We start from the raw sequence: 20,478 nt of genomic DNA, 5'->3' as shown, positions 1-20,478 counted from the left end.
GAGTACAGTATAACCTTTCAGGACAAACCACTGACACGTAGAGGAATCCTTTCTACTGTCAGCTCTTTCTATGACCCTCTTGGGATTTTGTCCCCTGTGGTTTTCACAGCCAAGAGGCTTATTCAAGACCTATGCCGGAAGGGGCTAGGGTGGGATGATGTCATACCAACATCTGTGGCACAGGAGTGGGTCGACTGGCTCAAAGAGTTACATCTGTTAGAGGGCTTCCGTGTCAGACGATGTTTAAAACCGCCCAACTTTGGAAAAGCAACCAGCGCCCAGTTGCACCACTTTGCCGACGCAAGTGAGGAAGGATACGGTACCGCCACCTACCTGCTGTTGCGCAATGACCAATCTCAGACTCACATTGCCTTCGTAATGGGAAAATCCAGGGTGACACCTTTAAAGCCTGTGACAATCCCACGTATGGAGTTGACTGCGGCTGTTGTGGCAGCTCGCATGGACAAGCTATGGAGGAAGGAGCTAAGACTGCAGCTGCAAGACAGTGTTTTCTGGTCAGACAGTACTTCTGTGCTGAAATACATCAAGAATGAATCAGCAAGGTTTCGCATCTTTGTAGCGAACAGAGTCACGCAGATCCTCAAGATGTCCGACGCATCCCAATGGAGGTATGTGAATACAGCGCACAACCCTGCAGATCTTGCCTCCAGAGGCATGAAAGCGGAACTGTTCCTCAAGGACGAGATATGGATATCTGGACCTCCATTTCTCATGCAACCAGAAGAGACTTGGCCTGTTAACCCAGACAACTTGGGAGAACTTCCACCCGGAGATCCAGAAGTTAAGGTGTCAGCCGCCATTGTCTCCATGGAACAAAAGGAGGATGATGATGCCGTCACACGTTTGATCAACAACAGCTCATCTTGGAGACGTCTCACAAGAGTGATGGCATGGATCCTGAGGCTCAGAGCCATACTTCGGAAAAACAGGAAGAGGAGAGAAGTCACCAGAGGTGCTACTCAGCCAGCATCAAATGCAACTGAACAGAAAGACGTTCTCGACAAGGAGACTCGGCTCTCATTGAAAGAAATCAAAGAAGCCGAACTGGAGATAATTAAGTTCAGTCAAAGAAGAAGGTTCTCTGAAGAGTTCTCTTGCCTCCAAAGGGGAGAGTTTGTGAAGGGGAACAGTCATATTTACAGGCTCAGTCCCATACTGGAAGATGGTGTGCTGAGGGTCGGAGGCCGACTTAGTAAGGCTGCTATGCCCGAAGAGTCTAAACATCCAGCCATAATAGCTAAAGATCTCCACATCTCAGACCTCATCCTACGCCAGATACATCAGGAGGTTGGCCATGGCGGTAGGAACCATATGTTGTCAAAGCTGCGCCAGCGCTATTGGATTCCTGCTGCAGGTGTTGCCATAAGGAAGATCATTTCCAGATGTGTCACCTGTCGTCGGCTACACGGAGTTGCAGGTCAACAACTAATGGCAGACCTGCCCAGTGACAGAGTTTCAACAGAAGAACCTCCGTTCACTTACGTCGGAGTTGACTATTTTGGTCCATTTGAAATCAAGCGTGGTAAGAGTCTTGTGAAAAGATATGGAGTGATCTTCACATGTCTGGCAATAAGGGCTGTGCACATTGAAGTTGCCTCATCGTTGGACACAGATTCGTTCATCAACGCCCTGCGGCGCTTCATCGCGAGAAGAGGACAGATCAAGGAGCTGCGCTCCGACAATGGAACAAATTTCATCGGTGCAGAGCGTGAGCTGAAACGGGCTATTGAAGGATGGAACCTGGAGCAGATCAATGATATGCTCTCTGTGAAAGGAATCAAGTGGACATTTAACCCTCCTACCGGATCACATCACGGGGGAGCATGGGAGAGGTTGATTCGTTCCATCAGGAAAATTCTGAACTCAACTTTGAGAACACAGAGTCTGGATGAGGAAGGACTCCATACAGTACTCTGCGAAGTGGAGTCAATTCTCAACAGTAGACCTCTCACTAAGGAATCCACAGATCCAAATGATTTGGAAGCCTTAACACCCAATCATCTCCTGCTTCTTAAAGTCAAGCCCAGCTTACCACCTGGTCTGTTTCACAAAGAGGACAGCTATGCACGCCGAAGATGGAAGCAGGTGCAGTACATTTCTGATCTGTTCTGGAAAAGGTGGATTAGAGAGTATCTGCCACAATTACAGGAACGACAGAAGTGGACAAAGATCAAGCGAAACTTCCTCCCCGATGACATAGTGCTCATAATGGACGATTCCGCACCACGGAATTCCTGGATCATAGGGAGGATTACAGAGACAATGCCAGACAAGAACGGACTTGTGCGACAGGTCCGGATTAAGACCCGGACCAGCCTTCTCTGCAGACCTGTGACGAAGATTTGCCTTCTTCAGGAGTCGACAGAGTCATGAAGGTTTCGCTTCTTTCCCACGACTTTGGATTTACTTGATTCTGGGGGGGGTTTCGATTTAAGAAGAGTATCAAGACCTTATGAACTATGAACTCCTTGCGCACAAAAAAAAAAAATCGCAAAAAAAAAAAAGTGGTGTTTTATATTAGTTGAAGTATTGGTAATTATTACTGTGAAATGAGATTATGTAATAATTAGGGGCCGGCATGTTGGTGACAGGTATACACAACTCGGGTTGTTAGGGTCACGTCATTCACAAATGGGTCACGTGGTGTCGTAGTAGTAAAATCAGCTGTTCACCGGCGTGTTTCTGGGACAGTAATGTTGAGGGAGTGAACGGGGAAGTCACACTTTGCTGACCGCACGTACGCTACACTATGATGAATCAAACCGTGACTCATTCTATTTTTTGATACTATATGAACTGTTTTTAACTACAATAAACTAACCAAACACAGTATCCTGGATCCGTGGTTATGTGGCGAGCGGCGCGTCTGGCAGGTACCATTATTTCCCCGTGTTAGTCTCTCGGTGACTGCAGAATGTTTGGATAGTCACCATACACATGACTTCTCTATTTAAACGACCACATCAAACAAGAGGTGGACGCGGGCAAATACTGCGGCATGGTCATGCTGGACCTACAAAAGGCCTTCGACACTGTCAATCACACCATTCTGATTGACAAGCTAAAAGCAATTGGTTTTGATAGTCTATCAGTGAGCTGGATGCAATCCTACCTGGAGGGGAGAGAGCAGATGGTGGAGGTAAACGGTACCCTATCCCCCCCCCCTTACAGTAAACTGTGGTGTTCCACAAGGAAGCATACTAGGTCCGCTACTGTTCCTAATTTATGCAAATGACATGTCGTCAGCTTGTGACTGCAACTTGTTCCTGTTTGCGGACGACTCAGCCCTGCTGGTCTCTGACAAGAACAAGTTACAGGTTGAAAAAACCCTCAGCTCAGAACTAGGCAAAATCTGCATATGGCTCGCTGATAACAAACTATCATTACACATGGGCAAAACAGAGTCCATTCTCTTCGGTTCAAATAACAAACTCAGCAAGACCGACGGCTTCTCAGTTACAGTGGGTGACAATATTGTCACAAGGAAAGAAGATATTACCTACCTGGGTTCCATCCTAGAGGCAAATCTTTCCTGTGACAAAATGGCATCCAATGTAATAAAAAAAGTCAACCAACGAACTCGATTCTTGTACCGGATCTCCTCACTGGTAAACAAGAATACCCTGAAGACTCTAGCAGGAGCACTCATTCAAGGGTACTACGACTATGCTTGCACCTCATGGTACCAAAGCACCTCAAAGGCGCTAAAAACAAAATTACAAACATCTCAAAACAAACTGGTCAGACTACTGCTTGACCTTACTCCTAGAACCCACCTCACCCCTGCCCACTTTGACAACCTAGGATGGCTTAGAGTAGACGACAGAGTACAGCAACTTGCAATGGGCCTGGTCTACAAGATACACTACACGACCAAGGTACCCATGTACATGACAAAATACTTCCCAAAGGTGAGTGAATACCACGATCACAACACCAGAGGGAGCTCCACAAATCATGTTAAACCCAGATTAGGCTCAAACAAGGGACTAAACACGTTTCGCAATTATGCCACATCAATGTGGAACGCCCTACCTAAAGCTGTAACGGAATGTGAATCACTACCCACTTTCAAAAACACTCTCAAAAAACACCTAAGGGAGACTGCAACTCGAAACTGGCCCCTGTAAATGTCCTAACCCAACCCCCTCCAATGTACAGTAAATTACCAAGTATGGTCTTGTCAATAATCCAATGTACAGTGTTGTTTGTACAGTTGTACAGTGTCCCCCACCCACCCCTCCTACCCAACCCCCCCCCCCCCACTCCTAACCAACCCCCCCCCCTTTAGAAATGTTTCCCATTTGAGATACAGGCATTCTAAGCTCCCAGTCGTCATTTTGGACACCATTTTGAAAATTAAGCCTCTTCGGAAGGTGTATTTCCCTAAAACTTTAATATGTTCCTAAATATGTCTAGGGGTACTTGGGGTACCAGAATCAAATGACAAAATCATTTATATAATTTTTATATTGACATATATATAGCCATTTTAAGCTTGGCCAGCCGCAATTTTGGACGCCATCTTGGAAATGACGGCTTTCTGGAAGGTGTATTTTCCTAGATTTTTAGTATGTTAGTGAGCATGCCCAGAGGTACCAGAATCAGTTGAGAAATCCTTTGCAGCATTTTCTTAATTTGAGATATAGCCATTTTAATCGCCCCAGCGCCATCTGGGACGCCATCTTGGAAATGACGGCTTTCGGAGGGGTCGATTTTGGTCGACTTTTAGTATGTTATTTAGCACGCCCAATACTACCAGAATCCATTGAAAAACCTTTTGTATCAATTTTTTTGGGGTTAAACCATATATTGACTCGCCTAAGTGGAGGGAATAAGAGTTGAGGGAAGAGGAGAGGAGAGATGAAGAGAGAGGAAGCGGAGAGAATAAGAGTTGAGGGAAGAGGAAGATTGGAGGTCAATAGATAAAATGGTAATGGTCAATAAATATATGTAGGCATATAAAGCAGTTCACATTATCCATTAACACTTTCATTGCCACTGGTTAACATGGTAAAACGTGGTTAAATGCCAGAACCCACTTCAATGATAGCGTTGTGAACGCATAATCTCTGTCTTAAAATCTGCCTGTCGCTTATCAATGACTTGTTTGCAGTCAACATTGTCGAAACGGATTTTTTTTCCTTAATCGGTTCATTTCCGTTTATAGCATTTTGAAAAGCCACCGTTTTTCAGGAAAATATATAGATTCCGTGATAAACGGCATTTACTGGAATATTCGGGCATACACAAAAACGTTGTAATTTTTCGGCCTATTTATGAATCGTTTTCAAATAAACGCTAGATTATCGATAGTATATGTGTACTTATGCACGCTATAGAAGCGATCTGAAAAGTATATTCTCTCATTTCCTGATCGCACACACACAGACACATATGGGACACGTTGATATATCTGTGAAAAAAGCTCTGATTATCCCAAGACTGGTCAAATAGATTCCTTACCTCAGATCAGATGTTATCCAAAAAGATTATTCCAATTCCTGATCGCCATTCCAAATATCGATCACGTTTATTGATTCAGCGTTGGGTGCTGGAAATACATAATCCACGCTGTTCTGATGGCCGGCGATCACTTGGTCTCTTCAGTTGGCTTGACGGAAAAGTAACATGATTGAAGTGAGATGAACAGACTGAACTTTATTTGATTAGATAAAAACATGTTGACAGTTTTACTTTGCAGTAAAAAAAAAAATTCGAAAAAGAAAAAAGATCGCAATATATCGAGTATCGCGATACTATTGTATCGTGGCTCAAGTATCGCGATAGTACTGTATCACGAGATCTCTGGCGATTCCCACCCCTAATTTTTGGCATCCGATCTATTTTCGGTGTGAGCCAATCTGACTATATACCAGATTAGAAAACTAGGGATGCCCCGATCGATCTGCCAGCGATCGGTATCGGCCGATATTCAGTATAAATATGAGATCGGAGGGCGGTCAGGTGGCGTAGCGGAGATTGCCCTCGTCACCAATGCAGGAGACGCTGGGTTCGAGCCCAGCTCTCTGCGTTGCCACCAGCTTGGCTGGCCGTTCATACTAATACAATTGGCAGTATTAGGGGGTGGGGAAGCTGGCGGGTGGGAATCTGGCGTTGTGGACAGCGACGCCTACAGGTCAGGTATCGGCGATTGCTCAGCGGGGCAGGACTTGGTGGAGATAGCGTGCCCTCCCACGCGTTACACTTCACCAATGAGAGCCCTCGCTGCCAAGTGAAAAGACGTCACTGGCTGTCGGCGCACGTCTCGGAGGAAGCGTGCGTTCGACATTAGGACACCCTTGTTGTACCGACTCGTAGGAGAACATGCATACAGCAGCCAGGTAGGGGAGGGGGGGAATTGGCACAACCACTAATTGGGACGGGGAGAAAAAAAAAAAAAAAAAAAGAGAAATAAAAATAAAGACTCGTCTTTAAATATGAGATCGGTGAATTCCGATAATGCTTTATTTTCGCCGATCGTGAAAACCGATCGAAGACATGCGCGCAAAACATGATCCAATTCTCAGCGGAGTTCTCACTCGCTGACTTCTCTCTCATGCGTACCTTTCACCCAAATCTAATCTGAACAACCGTTGCGTTGATTGGTTGATTACTGAATGGGGGCGTGGCTGTCATAGAATAATATTGGTCCCGCAGGCAGGAATACTATCCTCGAGTTAACATCCATAGTATTGATTTCGCCTTAACGAAACATTAAAAAAATATACCGTTAACTGGAATATGTTAGTTTCTTACACATATGTTGGATTATGTAATTGGTTTGTCATGACAAACCAATAAAAAATCGCGAATTAAGCTGTGGTTATCCTATAGCCCTAGTTATGTACATTTCAACAAAGTGGAGCCGCAGGGGACTTCCATAGCATACGCCTTCAAATCCTCTTACCTTGACGATTAAAAGCCTCCACAATTTAGTAAACAGTATACCCATGGCTGGTGTTGATATTTTACGATGCCAGCTTGTGAGAATTCGTTGTAGCCACCCAACTAACGTTAATGCCATTCAGAATTTATTAAAGGAAAACTCCAACATTTTGGGAAATTAGCTTATTTGCCATCTACCCTGGAGTTAGACAAGAAGATACATACCCTTTTCTTCTCTGTGCATGCAGTAGGAGTAGGAAGACGTTGGGAACTAGGCTAATGAAGGAACCTACTTCCAGTGACTGACGCTAAGCTAGGCTAACGGTGCACGTCTTCCTACTCCTACTGCATGCACAGAGAAGAAAAAGGTATGCATCTTAACACTCCAACATTTTGGGAACCCTGGAGTTAGACAAGAAGATGCATACCTTTTTCTTCTCTGTGCATGCAGTAGGAGTAGGAAGACGTTGGCAACTAGGCTAATGGAGGAACCTACTTCCAGTGACTGACGCTAAGCTAGGCTAACGGTGCGCGTCTTCCTACTCCTACTGCATGCACAGAGAAGAAAAAAGGTATGCATCTTCTTGTCTAACTCCAGGGTAGATGGCAAATAAGATACCGTACTTTTCGGACTATAAGCCGCGGCTTTCCCCCCCATTTTTCGACCCTGCGGCTTATATAACGGTGCGGCTTATATGTGACTCGACGTGACCAAACCCGAAAATGTAAAAATCTAAATATTGCTTTTTTGACTGCATTGAAATGTTATTTATCTGTTCCCTTATTTGCTAAACTTAATACAACTTGTAAATGAGTTAATTCTTGTTATTTGTCCGACAGTATTGTGTCCCAATGCTAATTACATATGGTAATTAAACATTAAAACACCTGCGGCTTATAGTCCAGTGCGGCTTATATATGTACACATCATTCAATTTAGCTGCTGCGGCTTATAGTCAGGTGCGGCTTATAGTGCGAAAAGTACGGTAATTTCCCAAAATGTTGGAGTTTTCCTTTAACATAGCTACAACAACACAGTAACGTTAATATAACTACATGCATCATTGTTTACGATGAACGGTGGGGCTAATCGAAAGGACTGGACACGGACAAGTTAAACAGCAATCAATTAATTTAATACAACAGGTAGTTCGAGCTGCACTTTCGTGCCTATACGACCACACCACAGCCACAGGGATATACGAGCTCTCTCTCTCCTGCCGATTAAATTCAGCAGCTCTTCCTCGAGTGCCTGTAGGCTGCCTGCATTTGCACAACGCCGTCCATCCCTGCTGCTAGCTAACGTTAAAACTAACCTAAAGTTAGTTGTTCACCAACAATCTACAGACCAACTGAACAAACACAGAACTGGACTACACAAGCAGATAGCGAAGCATCATAAATACTTCCGGTCGAGGGGTTTCAAAATAAAACACTGGAAAGACGTTTATTTTGTACATTATCTAACGTTAAAACGAACCTAAACTAACGTTACAACTAGGGATGCTCGATATTGGCTTTTTTACCGATACACCGATATTGTCCAACTCTTAATTTCCAATACCGATATCAACCGATACCGATATATGCAGGGTCCCCCCCCCCCTAAAACTGAATAATTTCAGGTAATTAACATTACATATCTCTTGTTGTGTAATTATTAACACAACATTATGCATACTTTGACAATAAATAAAATAATTTGTTCTTACTTGCTTGCCTGGGTAAATAAAGGTTAAAAAAATATAAAAAATACCGATACCGATATTTTCCGATACATTTTTATGCCAATATTGGCCGATAATATCGGACATCCCTAGTTACAACTAACCTAAAGTTTAAACTAACAAACGAACTAAATATAACTATATTACACTATATATACAAGAACACGAGCAAAAACAAACATAAACACGGCTATTATATGGGTTGTTATCAATGGGTTGGTTGAGAAGGGAAGTTTCATCTATCTAGGGAACCTAGATACATCCGGGGTACAATGTTGCATAGGCTGCATGTGGATGAGGGCATGCTGAATGTGATTTGACCAAAGCAGAGTATACACACAGACAGTGGAGCTGTTTGCTGATAGCGAGCATTTTGACTTGTTGTGTGGTGGCGATGTCTCGCAGATAATACAACTACAAGTACAATTAATTATATAATATATACATTTTATAAAAAAAAAATTAATAATAATATATTTAAATATATATATATTTTTTTATAAAACCAAAAACGATCGGTATCTGCAGTGTATCGGCCGATATGGCTCATAGACGATCGGTGATCGGTATCTGTGGCAAAAAACGTGATCGGGGCATCCCTATAGAAAACCAATTAATTGTTAATTAAGTTAATAAAAGCTGGTGCTTTTATGACACCTGAGGGACAGAAACTAGTTTATTAGAAAAATCCAAACACCACATAAAATTTGCCAAAGTGTACCTGATTCGGAACCCTGGTAGATCTGAGCCAGCATGCCATTGGCTGAGGCCAGCAGACAGTGAATCTGGTTAGTCCAGCCCTCCGCTCTGCCGCTGCCCCCTCCTCTCTCCAACACCCCGCCCAAAGAGGGCAGGCGACCGTAACACTCGCACGCCATCTGAGATGGAGAAAGAGAGAGAGGGTTGGTAGAGGATGAGAGATGGGTGAGAAAGAAGGATAAACGCAAAGAAAGAAAACACATCCAGGAATTTCATATAAATGTTAGACATTTCACTGTGGAAGTATAAACACAAACCTCTTGTATTTTCATGTTGGTGCTGTCCATCTTGGAGAGGAAATAGGCACCCAGTTTGTCCTGTGATGAGAAAAATAACCATCAACAGTTGTCTTACGACTAAAGCACAAGCCCTTAATAATTAGGGTAGCGTCACTCTCTCTCTCTCTCAAAATGTTTTTAAAACATTTAGCTAGAAGTTGAATGGAAGCGTCTTCTCTTTATAACGGCCTCTCTGACTCACCCTGAGGGAGCCACAGGCTCTGGGATAGTAGGTCATGCAGGCGGTCATCCCCTCCATAGCAGCAGAAGCACACTGAGAGACAAATAGAACAACATGTCAGTGTACAGCAGTCTTTTTCTCCCCAGGTGTTGGTTTCTCAGGCAGAATTTAGGCAGCATTTAGACCCTGTGACACTATTACCCTCCAGTGAAACGAACAGTTATCACAAACAATCATTTAGATAACGTGACATTGACATGTTATTTTCAAACTGGACTCGATTTTAGATCAGGCATCACAGCAATCTATTCTGACCCAAGTCTCAAATCTATTCTGACCCAAGACTCAATCGTTTTCATAGTTTTACCTCGGTCTTGAGGCCCAGCAGAGAGGTGAGGATCCCCAGGGTGGAGTTGAGGCCGACCTCCCTGGCGAGCTCTGGCAGCTGGGTAGAGTACTGGAGAAGGTCCTGGAGCACGCTCACCGCTAGCTGGATGGTCGGGAGAGGAGCCTGAGACTGTGGGTGGGTGGTTATTATTATGGTGTATGGTATTGGTATTATAGCGCTTAAAAAAAAAAGAAAAGAAAATGTGCTCCTCATATTCACTCAACACATTCACACACCGACAGCGGAGGCAACCATGCAAGGTGCCAAATGGGAGCAATTAGGTGTTAAGTGTCTTGCTCAAGGACACTTCAACACATTGACCGGGAATCGAAACGGGAACCTTCCAATTACCAGATGACCGTTCTACCGCCTGAGCCACTGCCACGACATTATTCAAATGTTTACCATTCAAATGCAGAATATATAGATTCAAAGTAGCGATTCCCGAACTTTAGTTGGGGGGTTGACTTTGAGTGTGTGTGTACATGTGAGAGACAATGTTGTGCATACATGATTTAATTTACTCATAAAAGGTATGTTTTGTGTGCGTGTCGTCTTACCTGTATGACCTGTTGAAGGGAGCGCAGCCAGGAGAGGCAGTGTTGTTGGAACACCTCACTGGAGCTGTCCTTGACAAGCACCGAGAGCAGACAGAGACCCTCGAACCTACAACACACGCACACAGTTGAATGAATGAATGAAAACTTTATTTAACAGATTGCAGAATGGGTACAATACAGTACGGCTCAATACACACAATTGTTAAGGGGATGCAGACCTGAGAAAGACGTTTGTCTTGTTTTACATCAGGGTCCCCCCCATTTTCAATTCATAATGACATTTATGACATTACACAACATACATGACAAGCATGACATAGGGACATACATGACATACAGCCCGTAGGTATATACTACGGTTACATTTGTGACATATACGATATGCAAATATACAGTAGTTACCCCAGAGATCCTAACAGAAAATATATATATTTCTGGTAGATCAATACCAGTTGGATGCACCAGTTATATATTCCACACAGTAAGGGTAACGCGTGTTTATCATTGATCAGATGCAACGTCAGGATAGAATACGACTTGTCACGTGAACTCACTTGGTCTTGCTCGAGCCCAGTTTGGCATTGCTGAACCCCACGAGACCCCCGACTGCACCCGAGCCCTGTGGATGTCATGAGAAGAAAGAGACAATAGCGGGGTGGCGACAACAAATACAATTCCACTAGTATCATGAATCAGCGCACCCTTGTTTCATTGCCGAGACATGATAGAAAAGGAAAACAAAGCCATAATGGTAAATATTAATGCTGTGTGCAGCGGTCGGGGGGCTAGCGTGGTAGCTAGCTTCCACGCTAAAAGCCACTTTTTGGGGGTATTTTTATTGTATTTTGTACCTGTGTCGCGACCACGCCATGCTCCCGGTAATTCGCTAAAACTGCGGGTAAATATTGGGGACGTTGCTCTTTCAAAACAGACACCAAACACTCTGTTAGTCGCATGTTGGAGGTGCCATGCAGCCAAGCCGACGTAGCCATCTTGCTGCTACACTCCGCCACGCAACTACGTCAGCGGTGCGCGACGCGGTGACGTGTGTTTCGTGCGCCGCTCGTTTGTTGACGAGCTCAACGTCTTCACATGTATTTATCTACCAGAGTCATTTAGGCTGTTATTATGTGTTTACTTATAGCGTTAGAACGGTAAACGTTTACAGGTGCTACGGTTATAAGGTTGTTTAGTTAAGTTGAACATATAAAGAGGTGTTGTTGAGTAGTTTTTTTTTAGTTTGATAGGATGGCAAACGAGCGACTACGAGCGTTGGAAGAGGTGGAGAAGGAGATCGCTATGACTCTTCAGTGCGCTGGTCAGTATATTCAGTCATCAACATCAACACCCATAAGACATTTTATATGATCTATTTGTACTTACTATTAACCTTTTCAATCTACGTCATTTTCTTTATAGCCCTTCGTTTTTCATATAGTGTATTCAGGGGCAAGGGTTTCAAATTCCCACCAAGGGCGCCCTACTAAAAGTTAACTCGAATATTATTAAGGACTTCAAAATTGCGAGGGTGACCCCTCTGCACAAAAAGGGCAGCAAATTAGACCCAGGCAACTACTGCCCTGTTTCTATTCTCACCGCCATCTCGAAACCCTATCCCCCCCCTCACAGTGAGCTGTGGTGTTCCACAAGGAAGCATACTAGGACCGCTACTGTTCCTAATTTATGCAAATGACATGTCGTCAGCTTGTGACTGCAACTTGTTCCTGTTTGCGGACGACTCAGCCCTGCTGGTCTCTAGTGATGGCGAGATGAAGCTTCATGAAGCATTGAGGCTTTCCATCCAATTGTACCACACATGTGTCGAAGCTTCATGGTGCATTTGCTCTACTGTGCCATCAAGTGGACAATAAATGTAGAACAGGCAGAGTGATGATGATGCCAATAAACAAATAATAATGTGTCTGTTTTTCTAACAGAATGATGGCAGGGACAGAGGAGAAAGTGCTTGTGTTACTACAACATTCTATAATTTAATATAGTGTGTTTTTCTAACAGAATGATGGCAGGGACAAGTGCTTGCTTCATATATTTTTATTCAGAAAAAGCAACTCAAAATCGACATGCCATCCTGCATTTGGATCATACAGATGTGATCAGATTAGGCACAGCAATTTAGACATTACAGCAAGTTTATATGTAACGGAGATGATATCATATGGTCACCTTTTTTGCGTTGTGTTTAACTTTCTTCGATGCCCCGAGGGAGTTTAGAACCCGGGTCTGCCGTGACACGGGCGACAGGTGACAGCACAGACCGCTACACCAAGGTGAATTCACTCTTCATGACGTGTAAAGTGTGTCTTTTTAAGTGGAGTGAGTTTAACTCGCAGTACCGCTACTCGCCAGTCACTTCACAAAGCTTGAAGTCCATCGTGACTGACAGTGCCTCGCGCTACCTGTTATATATATATATGTTGGGATTATTAGGATACACATTTATTTGTCTTTCCCAGTACTCCACGGGATTCTCCAACGCAAAGAAACTCGTAATGAATTCCTATGTCGACACTTGTGTTGCGGGGATGTTCCGGGGAACATAGGGCAGGGTTTCCGTTAGAAAAAATTGTTGCCGGTCTCCGTGACCTGCAAGATTTCAATCTACCGGACAAATGAGATTAATTCCGGTCATAGTTTATTGAGCTTTAAAACAATTGATAGGCAGGCTATATAAAGAATGTCATGTAGATTTATAATATTATTACTTAAAACTAGACTACTTTTGCGTATACAGTCATTAATATATTCCAAATAAAATAAGTCCCTCGATACTCCGTGCTGCTGCTGACTTGAAATAAAATAGACCGTGTATGTGGGCAGTCGGTCCGACACTAAACAGCAGTCTGTTATAATCACATTTTTATGAGCTAACAAATTCCGTTATATTGGACATTTGTATTAATTATATCAAGCGAAGAACTGAGAAATTTGGCAGAGAGACGGCAACATTATCGTGGGTTTGCGTGATGTATATCTCCACCTCCCAACGACTTGGTGCTGGTCATAATGTCCGGTGAAAACAACTCCCTCCAAGCACAACTTGACCACCCGAACCGTACCAAAACAGGCCAAAATTAAATAGCCCATGCGACGAACGATTCATTACATTCGTTTCATCGTTGCTCCACCAAGCAGCCGGTCCAACAATATCAGCGCGAGCCGGCCGCAGTTAGTTTGCAAGAAGCATCCAGCTGCAGACCCGCAGAGCAGCTTTCCAGGTCTGGGGACCGCACTGTGCCAGCAAAGCTGGTGGGTTCTGTGGGTCTGCAGCTGCATGCCTTCCGCAAATCCAGCAGCAAGCTCTCACTGACACAGCGTCGTCATTACCAGACCGGCTGCTTGGCGATGCAACGACAACAAACGCAATGATTGTTTCGTTCATCGCATAGGCCACCCAACTCCAGCCCATCCAAATACAATTCAAATAATCAAACTGTGCCCAGAGGGAACTATTTTCACCGGACACTATGACCGGAGAGATTAAATTTGTCGGACTTCAACAGATTTTGCCAGTCAAATACCGGTAATTACCGGCTAACGGAAACGCTGACATAGGGATGATCCCGTGTTGGAGACGCGTTGCGCACCAACCCCGAAGCCATTTCCTGAATCAGTGACGCGGAGTGGGGCTTCGGGGGCGGTACCCCCCGGAGTGGGGCTTCGGGGGCGGTACCCCCCGGACCGAGGCTTCGGACGTCATCAGTACGTCACCTGATACGCGCTTCGATACAGGCTCCACTTAAAAAAAGCTGGATTGCTCGACACAAGCTCCGGAGCCTCGCTTCAAACGTCACATCACTACTGGTCTCTGACAAGAACAAGTTACAGGTTGAAAAAACCCTCAGCTCGGAACTAGGCAGAATCTGCATATGGCTCGCTGATAACAAACTATCATTACACATGGGCAAAACTAGGGCTGGGCGATATGACGATATTATATAAATATCGGGTACAGTTCATTAACGATACACTTTTTAAACGTATCGTGGATATCGTGATGTTTTGACCAAGAGGCTTGTGTCGCGTCAATCTGGTCCACACGTTGACACTTTTGAACAGCGCCGCCCCACACACACACTACTGCATCAAAAGTTACTACTTATGATAACAAAGGCATTCGTTTTGTGGCATTAACGTTATATAGTTACACTTTCAATAACATCAGCGTATTTACATAGCAACGACCGAGGTCGACCTAGATATAGCAAGCATTAGTCGTTCATATCTCAGCCCGTGCTGACTCAGTTGTGCCCATTCTGCGGTCTGTTAATAAAGTTTTCAATCAGACAGATGTATGGAAAGGCTTTTATTATAACATCCGTTGCAGTAAAATCATTATGCCTCCAGTCGTTTAGTCCTTCTGCGGAGCTAAAAGCTAAACGTCGGCCGCGGCGAGCTACCGCTGCCATTGTTATTGTCATTAGCTCTCCAATGGCGGAAGTAAAAAATGAATACGCGCTTGCCGATTGGTGCTAAGAACAGCAGGGCGGGTGCAAGCGATGTGACGTAATTGGCAGACGCGACTGTCAATCAAAATGATTCTGTTTGCCGACTGAATGAATGAGAACGTTATTAACAGATTGCAGCATGGGTACAATACAGTACAGCTCAATACAACAACAGTCAACAGTGGACTGGAGGATGCAGACCAGAGAAAGACTTTCGTCTTGTTTACATCAGGGTCCCTCATTTTCAATTCATCATATTTCATATCTAAATCATATAATATCTCATTGCTAAATATATGCAATATATAATCTAATAATCCAATAATCTAAATCTAATATATAATATAAAAATGCTAAATGCATGGGTATTTTATTTTGTCTTTAATGTTAGCTTGCAAACTCAAATACTGTCTTGGTAAGCCTCATAATGAATTGTTTGTGGAAAAAAAGAAAAACATCGTGATGCGTATCGTGTATCGCCGAAAGGTCAGAAAATATCGTGATATCATATTTAGGCCATATCGCCCAGCCCTAGGCAAAACGGAGTCCATTCTCTTCGGTTCAAATAACAAACTCAGCAAGACCGACGGCTTCTCAGTTACAGTGGGTGACAATATTGTCACAAGGAAAGATGAAATTACCTACCTGGGTTCCATCCTAGAGGCTAATCTCTCCTGTGACAAAATGGCATCCAATGTAATAAAAAAAGTCAACCAACGAACTCGATTCTTGTACCGGATCTCCTCTCTGGTAAACAAGAATACCCTGAAGACTCTGGCAGGAGCACTCATTCAAGGGTACTACGACTATGCTGCTTGCACCTCATGGTACCAAAGCACCTCAAAGGCGCTAAAAACAAAATTACAAACATCTCAAAACAAACTGGTCAGACTACTGCTTGACCTTACTCCTAGAACCCACCTCACCCCTGCCCACTTTGACAACCTAGGATGGCTTAGAGTAGACGACAGAGTAGTACAGCAACTTGCAATGGGCCTGGTCTACAAGATACACTACACGACCAAGGTACCCATGTACATGTCAAAATACTTCCCAAAGGTCAGTGAATATTACGATCACAACACCAGAGGGAGCTCCACAAATCATGTTAAACCCAGATTCGGCTCAAACAAGGGACTAAACACGTTTCGCAATTATGCCACATCAATGTGGAACGCCCTACCTAAAGCTGTAAAGGAATGTGAATCACTACCCACTTTCAAAACCACCCTCAAAGAACACCTACGGGAGACTGCAATTCGAAACTGGCCCCTGTAAATGTCCTAACCCAACCCCCTCCAATGTACAGTCATTTACCTAGTATGGTTGTCAATATTCCAATGTACAGTTATGCTTGTTTGTACAGTGTTTCCCCCCACCCCCAACCCCCTCTAATGTACAGTAAATTACCTAGTATGGTTGTCAATATTCCAATGTACAGTCTTGCTTGTACAGTTGTACAGTGTTTCCCCCCCCCCCCAACCCCTCCTACCCAACCCCCCCAACCCCACCCAACCTCCTTAATTAAAAACCGGGTCTCTATTAATGACCGGGTGCGCTGTTGAGCTAAGCAATTATAAGCCGGCCTCCTAATACAAGCCGGGTTTCATGTATATTAGAGTTATTGTTGTTATATGCTGGCCTGGCTGTGCAGTAAATACCATATAATGGTATGGTGTTAATGTTTACCAAGAGAGTAAGCCTACCTCAGAATTGTATAAAACGAAGTTATTATTATTATTATTATTATTATTATTATTATTATTATTATTATTATTATTATTATTATTATTATTTTTATTTTTATTATTATTATTATTATTATTATTATTATTATTATTATTATTATTATTATTATTATTATTATTATTATTATTATTATTATTATTATTATTATTATACCAGTATTGTGATTGCACTATTTTACTTTATTTTACCTTTTTTGACCACCTGTAATTGCACTGTTTACTACCGTATTTCATACAGTACTTGCTTGGTTTCAATAAATGAACCCAGTACATTTTACTGGGTTCAAACTGACACAAAATGTTGATTTATTCATTATGATCTGTTTGAAAATTAGAAATATAGGCCTCTCTCTTATACATGCCTCCTCCTAATACAAGCCTGGTATCCGCTACAGTTGAAACAAATACAAGCCGGGGTTACTATTAGAGGAATTACGGTACTCCCTTTTCTGGACTCTTTTTGTATCACAAACAGTACTGTTGTGAAGGATCAGATTAAACCGAATATATATATTTATTTATGGATATATATTTAATAGTATTTGTATATCGTTTGATATCCCTTGTATATTCCTTGTACATATACACGGAATATCCCTTTATTCTACTACAGCCCATAATAGTTCATTCTCTTATTGGACAAAAGGACCAGGCGCCAGGGACAAGCCCCTGGCGTTCAAGTTCAAAGGTACCGACGAGACATGCCCTTACTAGCCTCAGCTCCGCGCAGGAATACGGCTACCGAAAGCAGAGCGGCACTACTTGTCCACCGTGCATATAAATATGGCGCAAGAAATGTAGAATTCCTCTTAGTCCTTTACCCTTCTACCCAACTAAGTAACAAGACGTGAAGCCTCACCCCACGATACCGCGTGCGCCGTGCGGTGTAGTACGGCCTGTTTGGCCTTAGAATAGCAGTGAGACCTCGTGCGAATTAATAGCTGAATTGCCAGAGTTTGGCACCGTATTTCTATTAAGTAATAATAGTCTATTATGTATGGTGCATCGTTCGGTTAGAGTTCTAAAGTGAGCAGCACCCCCATCGCTTCCTCGCGTTATCTAGAGTCTTAACCAGGTTGGGCAGACCACGCGTGGTGCTTTCATCCGAGGAGTTCTAGGCGAGGACGAGTGGACCTGCACATTGGATTACCTACCCCGACGACTGCTGAGCCCTATACGGCATGGAATATCTATTTGCTTTGGTGCTTTGATTTGTGGAGCGGATAATCGCCAACACCGGTGAGTGTTGGATTTACCCCGAGAGGAGCCAAGGTGAGACGGCGCTCAGACCAGACTGAGGTCGCCTCGCTTCTTCTCCGTTGTGGACCTACAGCTACAGCTATCGTCTACAAGAGAGCCCAAGTGTATTCATCTGCGGATCAAGGTTCTACGGGCACTGTGTTCTGTACCTGAATTCTCCCTAGAAATCGTTGACCAGACGGGATACAGCCGACGGCTCTCCTACCCCCCCTACTGGCTTACAACCGGCGGGACCCCTTCAGTATATTATCCAGCTATAATCATTAAGTGACCATAGATATAATCCCCTAAGAGCCAGGTTGTATACTTGCTTCCTGTGTAACCAGAGATTGGACATTCAGTGTTGATTTGCCTACGAATACTCATTTGCCTTATAAGAGCATTCAAATCATAAATGTAATAAGTAACTATTATATGTACCTTTTGCTATATATTAAATATTTGACTATTACCTTTGTGTGGACCTGATTTCATATGTGGGAAAGTGTTCATCATACTTAGATATCGTGTACTGTATGGCCAGTAATTAAAGTACATAAAGCGGTAGTGGTTTAATGATACCATACTTATCAATACAGTCAGGGAATTGTACCCCTCAGTTACAATTGGTCCTTCGAGCCGGAGGGTAATTAGTGTAATATTAATATAGTGGTATTAATATTGAAATGGCCTATGATGAACACTCCACGAAACGGTCCTCCTAAAGTAGAACGCCCGCAACGTAGACGACAGCCACCTCAGTACTTAGAGGATTACGCTGTCAGTAAACTACCTAGCCTTCTACAAGTAGTAAACGCAGTAAAAGTAGAAAGTAAAATTATGTCCGACCCTATCAACCAGGATACCCCGACCACAGAGGCCCTAGTGGGTTCTAATGTAACTGACCAAGCTCACGGTGGGGACCAGGAGGGAACTGACACGACTTTACCCCCCGCCAATACCGAAGAAGTAGTCCCCCCAGAGCTCCGGGAGGAAGACAACCCTCCAGAGGTGGAACTCTGCACGGAACAAGATGAGGAGAGCGCCGAGGAGATAGAGCTCCAGGACTCCCCAACGAGTACAGCCAGGAGCGGCTCACCTCTACAAGCGTCTTCCCCCAGCGAGGCGGAGAGGATGCTGTCACAGGCGTTCTTCGCCAGCCTGACAGCCTCTACCGAACGCGATCGACTTCAGGGTGAACGCGATCGACTTCAGGGTGAACGCGATCGACTCCAAGCACAGACGCTTAGCGAGCGCGAACAACTCCAAGCGCAGCAACGGAGCGAAGAAGAGCACATACGTCTGGAGCTGAGACGCCTTCAGACGGAAGAGAATATGGCAAGAGACCGGGCCGACGCCCAGCGCGCCGCTGCCGGTGCCCAAAGAGAAGCAGATCTCACCAAGCGCGAAGCCGAGCGCGACAGACTACAAGCGCAGCTAATGGAGCAGCTGATCACCAGGGCAACACCCCCTCCTTCCACAAGGGGTTCCAGAGCCTCGTCAAGACACACGTCAAGGGCACCCTCCCCTAACCGAGCAGGCGACCTTGAACTCGACCACCAGAGAGAGTCTACACCCCCCTCCGAACTCATTCCCCGACCGGTCCAAGTGAGACCCAGCTACAAGGAAGGAACAGCGGACACCGCGGAGAGGCTAAATAGACGACTACAGGATCTAGGTGACCTGGCAGAAGAAGAAGAGGGAGAAGAGGAGAGTCAAGCCCGACAGCAGCACATTACTCCACAGGACCAGGAGGTCCAGTACAGCCCAGACTATACCCCCGCGGCTCTGCGCTACAGACCCCCGACTCGACTCACGGGTGAGCATGACGCACGACCAGTCCCGAGGAATAGCACCTGGACCAGCGGGCCATGGTACCCTGCCAGTACCAGCCCACCGAGAGGCGTAAGAAGAGACTCGCCCAGGAGGCCTCTCTTCCAACGCTCACCGATGTGCCAGCCATCCATGGCGTCATACATTGGCACACCGACGTTTCCAGACTTCACCCATGAGAATCGAGCACAGTACACGGAGCTCCGGATGTGCTTAGAGACAATGATGGTGGATGTCGCTGATGAACGCCACAAGTATGCAATATTATTGAAGCACCTGAAAGTGCCCCGAGCGCACAACATAGCGCTGGCCTATGCCACCTCTACGACCCCATACACCGCGGCTCTAGCAGCGCTGGACCAGAGATATGGACGTATATGGGATTACGTA

General features: G+C 44.4%; 2 protein-coding genes across 2 annotated transcripts in view; one reads left to right on the top strand and one right to left on the bottom strand.

Annotated features, from left to right (window-relative positions):
• pelp1 (proline, glutamate and leucine rich protein 1) overlaps nucleotides 1-11,799 on the bottom strand; it is a 78,048-nt gene extending 66,249 nt beyond the window's left edge. The window contains exons 1-7 of the mRNA XM_084312091.1: nucleotides 11,654-11,799; nucleotides 11,357-11,421; nucleotides 10,803-10,908; nucleotides 10,222-10,371; nucleotides 9,876-9,947; nucleotides 9,653-9,712; nucleotides 9,358-9,514 (exon numbers count right to left, since the gene is read on the bottom strand). Of these exons, the coding sequence (XP_084168217.1) occupies nucleotides 9,358-9,514; nucleotides 9,653-9,712; nucleotides 9,876-9,947; nucleotides 10,222-10,371; nucleotides 10,803-10,908; nucleotides 11,357-11,421; nucleotides 11,654-11,794 (751 nt within the window). The 5' untranslated portion in view covers nucleotides 11,795-11,799. The remainder of the gene's footprint in view (nucleotides 1-9,357; nucleotides 9,515-9,652; nucleotides 9,713-9,875; nucleotides 9,948-10,221; nucleotides 10,372-10,802; nucleotides 10,909-11,356; nucleotides 11,422-11,653) is intronic.
• A 73-nt stretch (nucleotides 11,800-11,872) lies between these two features.
• Nucleotides 11,873-20,478, top strand: part of med11 (mediator complex subunit 11) — a gene marked incomplete at its 3' end in the record, with an annotated part of 64,274 nt that continues 55,668 nt past the window's right edge. The window contains exon 1 of the mRNA XM_084311812.1: nucleotides 11,873-12,120. Coding sequence (XP_084167938.1) covers nucleotides 12,051-12,120 — 70 coding nt within the window. The 5' untranslated portion in view covers nucleotides 11,873-12,050. The remainder of the gene's footprint in view (nucleotides 12,121-20,478) is intronic.

The sequence above is a fragment of the Notolepis coatsorum genome (genome assembly GCF_963971535.1).
Source record: "Notolepis coatsorum genome assembly, chromosome: 4".
In the NCBI taxonomy this organism is placed as follows: domain Eukaryota; kingdom Metazoa; phylum Chordata; class Actinopteri; order Aulopiformes; family Paralepididae; genus Notolepis; species Notolepis coatsorum.
Note: the sequence above shows the minus strand (reverse complement) of the source record. Positions and strands in the feature narration are given on the sequence as shown.